The sequence below is a fragment of the Malaclemys terrapin genome, chromosome 2 (assembly GCF_027887155.1).
Source record: "Malaclemys terrapin pileata isolate rMalTer1 chromosome 2, rMalTer1.hap1, whole genome shotgun sequence".
NCBI classification, from domain to species: domain Eukaryota; kingdom Metazoa; phylum Chordata; order Testudines; family Emydidae; genus Malaclemys; species Malaclemys terrapin.
Genome location: NC_071506.1, coordinates 221,477,400 through 221,489,616, shown reverse-complemented (window position 1 = coordinate 221,489,616; position 12,217 = coordinate 221,477,400). Strand labels below are relative to the sequence as shown.

Below are 12,217 nucleotides of genomic sequence, written 5' to 3'. Positions count from 1 at the left end.
TGGCTGGAGGACCTAGATGGAAAATGAAGGGGGGGCTGATGGAAGCCCTGGGTAGTTATTTCAATGAACATGGAGTTGCCTGCACTGTACACTTTTATCTGCCGGGCAGTCCCAGACATCTAATAATAAAGTTGTAGCCTGATTAAATCCATATCAAGTGTCTCCTATCCTTCTTTCAGTATAGCCAGACAATGTGACTGACCTGGAGAATCTAATCCACAAGACAGTGTGCTATATAAGAACATAATGCCCACTGCCAGAGTTCCAAAGTATGGAGGTCCCATGGCTTTTCCTTGAAGAGACCCTTGCTCAAGTAGAGAGTAAGAAGATGGAATGAGTGGGCAGGGGAGTGGGGAAGCAGCTGCCAAAGCAAGGGGGGAAGGCTCCTTCCCTCCTGTACCCAGACTCCTGCTGTAAGATCTAGCAAACCGGGGACCATGCTGCTCTCAGGAGGCCCTATGTGACCTACCACAACATCTCCAATTGCTTCTACTTCCAGTTTGTGCCCACTGGTTGATCAGTTCTGCACTAAAGGGCTCAAAAATAGCTCAGGATGTATTCAAGATATGGCAAAAGAGACTACTAGTCATTCAAACATTTGATTTCAGGAAAATGAAACACTGAAGAAACAAAAGGCCTCAAATAATTTAAATATACTTGCTTGAATGCTTTGAATGTGACTGAGGTTGCCAACTGCAATTGAAATATCAGGACCATCCTGCTATTTCAAGATCAGTACTCAGTCCTTAGCTCCATTTGCAAGATTAAAAAATGGGCAAAGGAAGCCATTAAAAATAGTACACCTGATACATTCGCTGATTTATAAATCATCAACATGGTATACAGGGAGTACAAGTGTGGAGATTAATGTATATCGAAGTTCAATAATTTGTGCTATTTTGGGGGAACCTTAAGGTATTTTTCTAAAAAGGGATGCTGTGATAAATGTTTTATGTCACAAAGATGTCTAGGAAACTGCGCAAGTAACACACAAAACTCTGGGATCTGATCAATAGATAATGGGAGTTGCATTCACAACTGAAGAAATAATAGGGTTCCTGATAAATAAACTCCCATTTATCCTAGTCTTGTTGAACCTTTCTATAATGCCTAATCATGCTATATCAGATTTTCAGAAGCAGCAGTCTGGGGGACGACCTTAATTTCAAGAAATCACTTGATACTTTTGCAGAAATAAAATTTGTGACAGGAGAGGATGAGCTATGAACAAGTGTTAAAAAACTTAAGAGGCAGGAAATAGAAGATGTCAGAAGGCTGGGGAAAATCCTATTGCCCAGTAATCCAAGGCAATGCAAATATTAATGTGTAACTACTGGCAAGCAATGTATTCCTGTACAATCTGCTCCTGGAACATTCAAAGGAGAGGCAAAAGGATTTAAAGTTATACAGGATGTTCCTCAAAAAATAAGCCCAAACAAAGCAGCCTGGATTTGAGAAGGCTCCACACTTGCGAGAAATAGTGACTGTTTGAAACCGTAACAAACAAAAGAAGAGGGTACAGTGCAGAGAACTAGACAAAGGAATAGAACAGGGGTGGCCAACTTGAGCCTGAGAAGGCGCCAGAATTTACCAATGTACATTGCCAAAGAGCCACCGTAATATGTCAGCAGCCTCCCATCAGCTCTCCCCCGCCACGCCCAGAGCCTCCCACCCACCGGCAGCCCCGCCAATCAGCGCCTCCCATTCCCTCCCCGCACCTCCCGATCAGCTGTTTCATGGCGTGCTGGAGGCTCTGGGGGGAGGGGGAGGAGCGAGGGCACTGCAGGCTCAGGGGAGGCGGCGAGAAGGGGTGGAGTGGGGGCAGTGAGCCCCCCCGGCACATTGTAAAGTTGGCACCTGTAGCTCCCGCCCCAGAGTTGGTGCCTATCCAAGGAGCTGCATATTAAATTCTGAAGAGCTGCATGTGGCTCCGAAGCCACAGGTTGGCCACCTCTAGAATAGAAGAACACTTCAAAAGATAACTCAGAACTGTAGTGTCTATTGGTCAGCAGACTGATTGTTGACACTTATTCCTGAAAGTCTGCTTAATTTTTCTAGTAATTAAAATAAACACATAGCAGTGGCTGACAACTCTCAAAGAATGCCTTGTGTTTAAGTTTTCACTTTCCAGGCTGTGAATAGGTGCATATGTGAAACCTGGTTGTGTGTTCACAACCAAGTATTTTGTGTATATTACATAGGAACAAATGAATGACTATGTTATGTTCAATGTCTCTACTGTCCACCTCTAAGAGTGTTACAATGTAAACACAAGCTGCTATTTTGGTGTGATCACCCAAATATGGCAGGTTTTTCTTCTTTAACATTATAACATTGGGCAGATTATCAAGATTAACACGCCAAAATCAATTCTATTCAATTACTCATGGAAATGTTTTTGCTTCAGTGAGATTAAAAATGTGATACTGAGGGAGAGGTGTTGAAGTTGTTCCTTTAAAAGATCCAAAAATTTGGGCAAACGTACATTTTTAACATAAGACTGAACTATGTTTTAAATGTGTATTGGAACAGCCTCTTCTAACCTTTTCCTCTATCATAGATGATAACAGTGAAAGAAGGCTATAGCACAACAGTTGAGGGAGGAGATAAAATAAGTGAAATACCGCAATTGGGCTCATTATTCACACTTATTTTGTAAAGAGAATAGTTTTGTTATTATTGTGTTGACCATTCAAAAGGAATTTGCAGATATACAATGGAAAAGATAGATTAAATAGATAGAGGTTCAGATGGTGCTCAGGGGTTGGAACAGTTTAATTATCTCAGGTCTTTAGCATCAGTTCCTATGTCAGAAACTATAGCCCCAAAGGAAGTGTAACACGAAATATCTGCTTGGAGAAAGACAAGTGAGTGATTATGGATAAAACTGTACAGTGCCAAGCATAATGGGGCCTCTAGGTGCTACCAGACTATAAATTATCCAAAAATAAAAGCTTCATGTAAAGTAAAATATGAACAAGACATAAGGTACTCCAGTTAGCGCAGTACTTCTGCCTTCCATTTCTGGCTTTTGCACTGTCATCTTGTGCCTGGCTGTGTAGATTACTTAACTCTATGGCTTAGATTAACCAGCTGCAAAGTGGATACAATACGGCCAACCCCAAATGTTAAAAAATAAGAATTATTTGGAAATCATTTTAAAGACAAATTTGGTGTTCTTTCATTTAGCTGCTGGTTTTTAAGCCATTAGGGTTCAGTGGGATCACATTTTCATGCTTTTCACCACAACCAGGAGGGCTAGAACCATTTCTTTAAATGAAAACTCAGATTCTCACATATTCATTTGATTCCAGTAGCTAAGATTAAGAAGAACACCAATTATAATGACACTTGAGAGAAAACTGTGAGAGTTAGCAACACTGTGGGTACTCACAAAAATAATAAAGGCTTAATTATTTAATGCTCGAAAAATGCTTTGAAATCCTCAGATGTGAGCCACTATACAAATGCCAGGTATTGAGGCACAGTTAGGTGACTTGAAAATGGTGGCATTGAAGGTAACAAGCAAGGTATTAGGCAGTGCCATTACTATGGATTTTAGTGTCCGAGGCGAGCAAGCATATTAGTGCCCCCAACTAGAGTCCTGCGTGGGACTATTTTTTTTAATCCCACTCCCATCCTGCCCCACAATACCTGCTCCCGCACTGTTTGTTGAATTTTTATCTCACTCCCACTATTAAGGCAGCGGGTCCTGCAGGATCCCAATCCCAGAGAGCAGCGGGACTGGGATCCCGCAGGTCCTGCTGCCATAATAGTGGGAGTGGGATAAAAATTCAACAAGCAATGTGGGAGCAGATGGAACTGGGAGCAGGTATTGGGAGCGGGATAAAAAAAAAAAACAAAAAAAACCACAGTCCTCCCATGCTGCAAACAACATGAACGTTCCTGCCAGCAGCCTCCACTCTTCGGCTGCCCAGCTCTGAAGGCAGTGCTGCCAGCAGCAGCAGCACAGAAGGAAGGGTGGCATGGTATGGTAACTGGACCCATGGATCCCAGTCCCACTGGAGGTCCCTTACCATTTTTTTTCGTCCATCCCATTTTTTTTTTTGCCTCCTCCACCACCAGCTTTGTGTCCTAAATGGCTACCCCGTTCACCCTGCCCTGGTTGTGGCCTTGATATTGGGCTGAAGAATATAACATTTTCCTGGCATTTGATGGGAAAAATGTTAGACCAACAGTTGGAAACTTGTCTGCATTTGTAATAATCACATTATTGTAAAGGAAGGACACATCTGAGACTTCAAAGGTACAGTACAGCCAGGGCTGGCTCTAGGACTTTTGCCACCCCAAGCAAAATCAATTTTGGCCACCCCATTTTTTTTCTTACCCCACCCCCCCGCCCCGCCTCAACTCCGCCCCTTCCCCCAAATCCCCAGCCCTGCCTCCTCCCCCAGGCTCTCAAGCCTAGGAGGGAGGGGGAGAAGCGGCGCGCGTGCCGCGGCCACTCGGAGTCTCCCCCTCCCTCCCAGGTTTGAGAGCCTGGGAGGGAGGGCGAGCAGCGGCCCGCAAATCAGCTGTTTCGCGCGCCGCAGGCGCTTGGGATCCCCCTCACTCCCAGGTTTGAGGGCCTGGGAGGGAGGGCGAGCAGCAGCTAAAAATGTGCCGCCCCAAGCACCAGCTTATTTTGCTGGTGCCTAGAGCCGGCCCTGAGTACAGGGGATGGCAATCAATGTAATTTAGGATTTTGAAGATATTATTTATGAAGGACTGTTATTCAGCCCTGCCCTATGGAGTTTAGGAAAGAAAGAAACAAAGAAAACTCAGAAATACACAAAAGATATCTCTGAGTATCTAACAATATCAGAGATTCTGGAAGGAAGGATAATAATGAACTCATGAATAAGTTGGCTGAAGTGTTAATTATGGTAAATGCAAACACAAGAGACCATGATGCATAAGAGAGAACTATCAGCTCAGGAAGAATTTTGCAGAGAATATTAGTGTACAATTAAAGTCTGTTTTAGAAGTACAGTACCTTCAGATCAAAAGAAGTAAGAAACATTTTAGAAAAAAATAGGGTACTATGTCTAATTACAGCTCAAAGTGAGGATCACATTAAAAACAGGTATTTTTTCATCATGTTTTATTGCAGCTAGTGGGAGCAAATGAATGAGCACTGAAGTCTGCTTTAAAAAAATACCCTCACTTCATACAAGTGAAAGTCAGGGTGAGTGAATTGTTTTTCTAAAAGTTAATTTAAGATATTTAGGGGCTCCAGAGGCACACTTTCTTTCTTTTCTCAGTCAGATCCCCCACCCTCTGCTCTACTGGGCCGTACTTTATCAGCATGGGTGGGAAAACCCCACCAAGGATTGCATAAACTGCCAGAAGTGCAGAAACTATTGCTACTATTTCAACAATTTGGGGTTGGAAGAGGAAAGAAAAGAAACTGTCCCTTTCCCCAGGAATATTGGGCTACCCAAAGACAACACGGGGCCTGTGAAGAAATGAGCTTCTAGGCACCCCCAAAAGAATTAGGTCAAATAGGGGAAAGACAGCAGCAAGCACAGTGGGGGAAAGAGAAAAATACCTCTCCCCAAAATAAGAGGTTGAAACTATAGTAAAAAACAGATTTATCAGACACACAGATTAACACAATTTGTTGAGGAAGAGTCAAAACTGCTTTTGTAAAGGAAAATCATGCCTCATCAAGGTACAGAGAAGGGCAACAAAAATGATTAAGGGTATGGAACAGCTTCTGTATAAGGTTAAAAAGACTGGGACTGTTCAGCTTGGAAAAGAGATGAGTAAGGGGAGCGATGTGATAGAAGTCTATAAAATCATGAATGGTGTGGAGAAAATGAATAAGGACACATTATTTACACCTTTACACAACACAAGAACCAAGTGGCACCCAATGAAATTAGCGGGCAGCAGGTTCAAAACAAACAAAAGGAAGTACTTCTTCACACAACACACCATCAACCTGTGGAACTCATTGTAAGGGGATGTTGAAGGCAAAAAGTGTAAGTGGCTTCAAAAAGACAATTCAATGAGTTCGTGGTAGATAGGCCCAACAACTGCATAGATGCTCCTTTCTTCCCAGCTCTCTCATAACCTTGGAAAGACGGACAAAGCTGCTCTACTTCACCTCCCCCAACCTAAGTTGTTTTTCTTTGAAACAATAGCAGCTGCCACTACTTCTCTTCAGACATATAGACCTTGATGTACAAATCCATTTTAGCAGCAGGCAGAGGTTTTATTGTAAAAGGGAAAACACAGGAAATGGTCCAGTGAGCATCCCTACAAATTATTTTAACGTGGAATGTTTGAGAGACAGGTTCAAGACTGGCTATTCAGAATCCTAACTTAAAAGAAAAGAAGGTGATGCCAGTGAATGGACCGATATCTTAGTTTGAGTACACAGATGTATCCTCACAAATACAAAATAATTTGTACACATTTTATAGCATTAAAATAATTTTTTGCATCTGAGGTGAAACAGTTGGTTTCTGAGACAGAGAGCTGGGAAGAACTTTTAAAAGCTATGCTTTAGCTTCTACATATTTTATTAATAGAAAATACACCAGCATTGTTCTTTAGTGCATTTGCTGAATGACAGTAATTAATCATGCCTTTCTTACATCTACTATGAGTAACTATTGTGTATGCTCAGATAGGAATTTCTTTTTTAGTGGAATAATAGAATACAGTATGATAGTGGCAGGCTGGTAGTGGCTGCTATATATAATTAAGTTTAGGTTAGTACTTTCGTTATAACCACCTATTTTCACAGCTTTCTGAAAAGCTTCTCATTTGAGGCAGAAACTAACCATGCTTGGTTAAAGCTCAAAAGTGAATATTTCTGTAAAGCTGCAGAAAAATCAATTCTGATACCTCTCAGCTCTTGGATAGCGAAACAAGAAACTTCATCATTTAGATTTTCATCACGAATAACTTAAAATTGGCTTATCAAAAACCTTTAATACTTTGCTTGTAAATAGTTCTTATTAAGGAATAGGCCCCTTTCCCAGATTTAATTTGAAAAATATTCAAACATTAAATTATTTAAAAGTCAGTTCTGAATATGCTGAATAACCTGCTAAAATTTTAGCAGGGCCTAATAAGCCAGACTCACATTCTGACATTCCCAATGCAGTGTTCCAACTTGGCTTCGTGGGGGATTGTAAATGTCTGCTTGAAACATACACCATAATTCTCAAAAAATGCAAATTACAGTTATATCTTTCTGTTGCTCTTTCAGGTATGCTGCTGTCATATTAACCCAGCCTTGTAGAAAAATGTTTTCAGCAGTAGAAAATGTATGAATTCGCCTCTCTCACAGTCCCATTTATTTAAATTAATTTTGAAATTTAAAATTTAGAGCCTATTACAGAAACTCCAACCTAAAAAAAAAAAAAAATCACATTTCTGTCCAAGTTTATTAATGCTTACTATTGTTACATTTAAGATTACTATAACTGAAAGATTAAAGAAAATGATTTTTTGCAGTTTTTCTAGTGTGGTTACTTTGTGCTTGTGTATGCAGCTGATTTCTCAGATTCACATGTATAGCAAGCTAATCCATTTACTCTGTTGGATTGTGAGGGTATTTCATGCAACAACAAGGTAAATGAAAACTTTTTTAGAATGTGAAAATCACAAAAATCGCACCCCGAACCATTTTAAATTTTATATTTATTTATGACATTTAAAATTGATAGAGTCCCATTAAATGCTAACCCTGGCAGTTTAGCCTATCTTCCACCCATCCATTTTTAATAAGAATTTAAATGAAAAATTATGAATACAACATTAAAAACTGTGTTAAACACAAAAGCCAGGAAATGTAAACTAACATTTTCATAGGAAAATTAACTCATTCACGTTACATATAACATGTTTTATGATTAGCTGGGCAATTAAATAAGTATGTACTGTATGTGCAATGTAGGTAAATTAATGTTACTATGAGAATTTTAATTTTCACATTTCATGACTTATTTTGATACTGATGACTTGTGATGAAGCACTTATTTTTGGAAGTAGACAACATTTTGGATAAATGGCCATGCGGAATGTTCATTATTCACATTTATTTAGATAAATGGACAACAAAGATATCCATTCATTGTGCTCCATTGCCAACATCAGAGCAGTCTGGACTTTATATTCTTTTTTTACAATGGTCCTCTAACTACCATATCTATCACTATACTAATGTTCATTCCCCACTTATAGTTTAGATATGTATATATTTTAATCTTAGAACATCCTGAACCATTTCCATTTACAAACAAAAATTACCATCTGTGAGAACTTACATTAAAGCACATTCAGATTTTAATTATACTACAGACAAAAATGCATTCAAACAGGTCTAGGGATGGATATACAAAATATTCCAGAAACCGATATTAATGATTCTTCCTTATTGCTTTGTTTTTATCCATTTATATAGTAAATGAAATGTGTTAAAGATAAGGTTTTTTTAAAAGACTGAGACCAATACTATCTTATTTCAAGTTATAAGTAAAACGTATGCCATATAGTGTAGTAACATGTCACATATTTAAAAGTCTATAATTGAATGTAATTAGATTTACACATTACAGTCAGTAATCCAACCCTGATAGAATATTCAGTTCCTGAAAATATTTTAACTCAGAAAAGTTTCTAAACAGGAATAACCTAAGGGTCAAAAAGATGAAAGAATAGTCACAGAGATGTTAGGGCAAATTTTAAAAGGCATCTGTGACAAACAACACTAGAAAAATGATACTTAAAAATAGAAATGCTAAACTTCTCTCGATGAATGACATTTCTCACTAATTACATACTGCTTTTTATTATTGATTGAATAAGTGTTAAGAATTACAGAAAATCATCTGTTCAATCTTTTATTATGAACATAATTTAGTCAAAAGACCTGTCAGTTATTCTTACTCAATTTTTGTTTCATACAGAAAACTGTATTTTATATTTAATATAACATTTTCTAATATCTTAATTTAGGAGAACTTCATTTCAATCCCATGAACAAATCTCTAGAGTTTAATATTTAACTCAATACTTTTTTCTCCTTTTTCTCTCTCAAAGAAAACTTTTCCATACACGCACACACACCAATCCTTGTATTGTAATAAAATTTTAGGTCAAGAAACACAAAGCAGTGTACACAGCATAAAAAAACAAAGTTAGAATTTTATAAAGAAAGTTCCTTATAGGTCTACATACGTTCTTGTCACATCTTGTTCAATCATTGCTCGAAGCTCTTTATCCTGGAAAAATTTGTTCCAAAGGGACTGAAAAAAGGCAAAATAATTGCATGAAACAAAAAAATACTACAATACCTTAGTCTTGTATAGAAAGTTCTATCTGCAAAGTGCTGTAAAAATTTAACCAATTAATCCTCAGCATTGCTGGGAGGTAGGTATTATTACTATTTTACAGATGAAGAAACAGACAGCTAGGTTAGTGACTTGCCCAGGGCCTCACAGTAAGTCAGTGTTGAGCAGGGATTAAAACTCATGAGTTTCTGGCCTTCCTAGCTCCATGCGCAATCCACTGGACCACATTAATTTTCAAGATTCAGAAGCAGTTACAAATTGACTTAACTTGCACATTGGCCAATTATTAGCAAGTGAACTATTGAGCCCTGGCAGAAATAAATCAAGTAGGGAATGCATGACAATAAAATACGAGTCACACAAAGGAGATCTCTCTAGTCCCTCAAATACACTATGCAAAGGAGAGTCTCATATGTGGAGTAGAAGGAGATAACTAATTATTAATGTAAAAAAGCCTAAATTGAAATATAGCTTAAATTAACTTCAGTGACTTCTGTATCCATACTTGTGCTCCTCTTTTTCCTCTGCCATCCAGGTCCCGTTCACCAACCCCTCCCAAAAGCTAACCTGAATGAAGACTGCTCATTTTACCCTTCCAATTTCAGTAAGGCCCTAGAAAAGAGTCTTTGCTGATGACTCCAAGGCTTGTCTATAATTGGACCTATGTTTGGGTCTATTGCATGTAAAGTCCCTCCCCATTTTCAGGCTATAGATGTTCCTATTTTCATTATCGGGCTTTTGATGTTCTGTTTCATAACTGAATTGTCCTTTCAAATGTCTCTCTATACAACACGGGGAACACAGAAATAAATTAAAACACATCAGTTATTGGTTATTAATTTGAGAACAAAACAGAAATGCACAGAACACTGCTCCAGCACAAATATCTGAGGCTCAGCTTACCCCCTCATCTTGTGAAAGTGGATTGTTGATGATCAGATCCTGCTGTCCAGCTTTCCGAGGGTTTGTAATATGCTGTGGGGGGAAAACAGAACATGGTTTCTACTTTCGGACTTCTCTCATATCGGAAGTACTGTTCCAATATCCAGGCATAGGAGTGGAAGATGCTTTTTATATTCTACTTACTATTTCTTTAATCTTGTTATACCATGTTCTTAATTTTGAAGTTTTATTTATCCACTGACTTCTGTCTGGTGGTAGAACATTTAGAAACAGCTATCAACAAAGGAAAAGATGTATTTGTTAGAAAGAGAAGAATTTCATCACCTTAATGTAACTTTCCAAATAAAAGTCCTATAGGACAGTCTAAATCATCTCAAGGATATTAAAAAAATAAAGATTCTACACAAGTATGATACAGTAAAAAACCTAGAAGTGATATCCAGGCCTCAGAATTTAATCTCCAAAAACAACTGATAAGAAGCTAGAATCTAGTTCTGAGATACAACAGAAAGGTCCAGCAACAATCTATGGGGCAGAACCTCAGCTAGTATAAATTCTTAGACCTCCATCGAAATCAGTGAAGCTATGACAATTTACCTCAGCTGAGGATCTGCCTTTACAGATTCAGGTTTCCAAAACAGATAAAAAATATAGGAAGAGATCAAAGTAGAAAAATACAACATTGGAGCTGCAGGCATAGCATGAATGGAGATGATGCAACATATTTACAACCAATGAGATTATAGAAGAGAAGCTAGGTATTCAAAAATATATTCTATCTGAGATAAACTGGAAGGACAACTGTGGACCAAAAAACCATCCTCCACACTTCTTTGAGGTAGTTTACAGGCCTGACGTTTGCAAGATGAGGTCCAGAAAATATGTAGTCTAAGCTCTGAATTTTATAGGATAAATGTTCTTTTATATTTGTGTGTTGGAGGATCAGACACCCAGGGATGTAAATTTCCCCCCTTTGAACTGGGGAAGATTATTTGAAATAGATGTAAGATATTGACAAACATTAGTACTATTTGCTCATTTTTAAAAGAGGTAAAAGTTTTCTTTTTTAAACATTCTAAACTAGTCTTAAAATAGTTAGGAGATACTGTCAAGAACATAAATGCCTCCAAACAATTCTTTTTAGAATATTCAGTATTAAGAACTTAATGAAAACTTTGGACATTTTCAAACACGTATCCTAAAAATAGGCACTTAAATCCACACACAGTTTTCCAAATTAAAATGGACTGATTTTCAGAGGTGATAAGCTCCTCTTCATTTAATTTAAATTGAAGTTATCGATGCTCAGCACCTCTGAAATAAGGCCATTTTTATTTAGGTGGCTAAATACAGATTTAGGCAACTAATTCTAGGACACAAGGAAGAATAGGCTGGTACAAAAATGTTTGGGTACAAATTCTGGGGCAGCCATTTTCCTGCCCTTCCTGAAGAAAAATATTTTTTATAAAATTGTAAAACTGTTTAATATTGTATACATTCAACTTCTTTGGTTACTTTCACTTACTCTGTGTATTTTACATTTCTTTTTGTAGGTCTCTGTGCTAATGTCAAGCTGAAAAACTTCCACCTCAAGTGAAGTAACTTAAGTTATCACTCATCACATACAGCAAGTGTATTGGGGAAGACAATCTCCTCTATCAGGGAGAGAAAGCCCTGACCTCTGTGTTACACATTATTTTAGATCTCCATCCTGTGTATCTCAATATTATTTATTTTTCCCAAAGAGGAAAAAAGGTTTCTGATGGCCCTTCTTGTTTTGCATGACTGGAAGTTCCTACATTATCCAGAAACTACAAAAAGGCTATGAATCTCCTAATTTTCTCTTTCTTATTGGGAAAGATTCTCCAGTTGCTGCTTAGGGAGAGGCAGTACGTAGGTTATAAACAAGTTAAAGTTAGTCCCTAAAATATGAATATTAGGCCAAAGTCCCCCTTTTCACTCAATATGCGTGTTTTCAATGTAAAAACAGTATCAGGAAACAT

At 38.1% G+C, this 12,217-nt stretch overlaps 1 protein-coding gene across 1 annotated transcript in view; it reads right to left on the bottom strand.

Moving 5' to 3' along the window:
* TBC1D5 (TBC1 domain family member 5) overlaps positions 1-12,217 on the bottom strand; it is a 286,376-nt gene that overhangs the window by 212,928 nt on the left and 61,231 nt on the right. The window contains exons 4-6 of the mRNA XM_054020011.1: positions 10,398-10,487; positions 10,215-10,286; positions 9,199-9,266 (exon numbers count right to left, since the gene is read on the bottom strand). Of these exons, the coding sequence (XP_053875986.1) occupies positions 9,199-9,266; positions 10,215-10,286; positions 10,398-10,487 (230 nt within the window). The remainder of the gene's footprint in view (positions 1-9,198; positions 9,267-10,214; positions 10,287-10,397; positions 10,488-12,217) is intronic.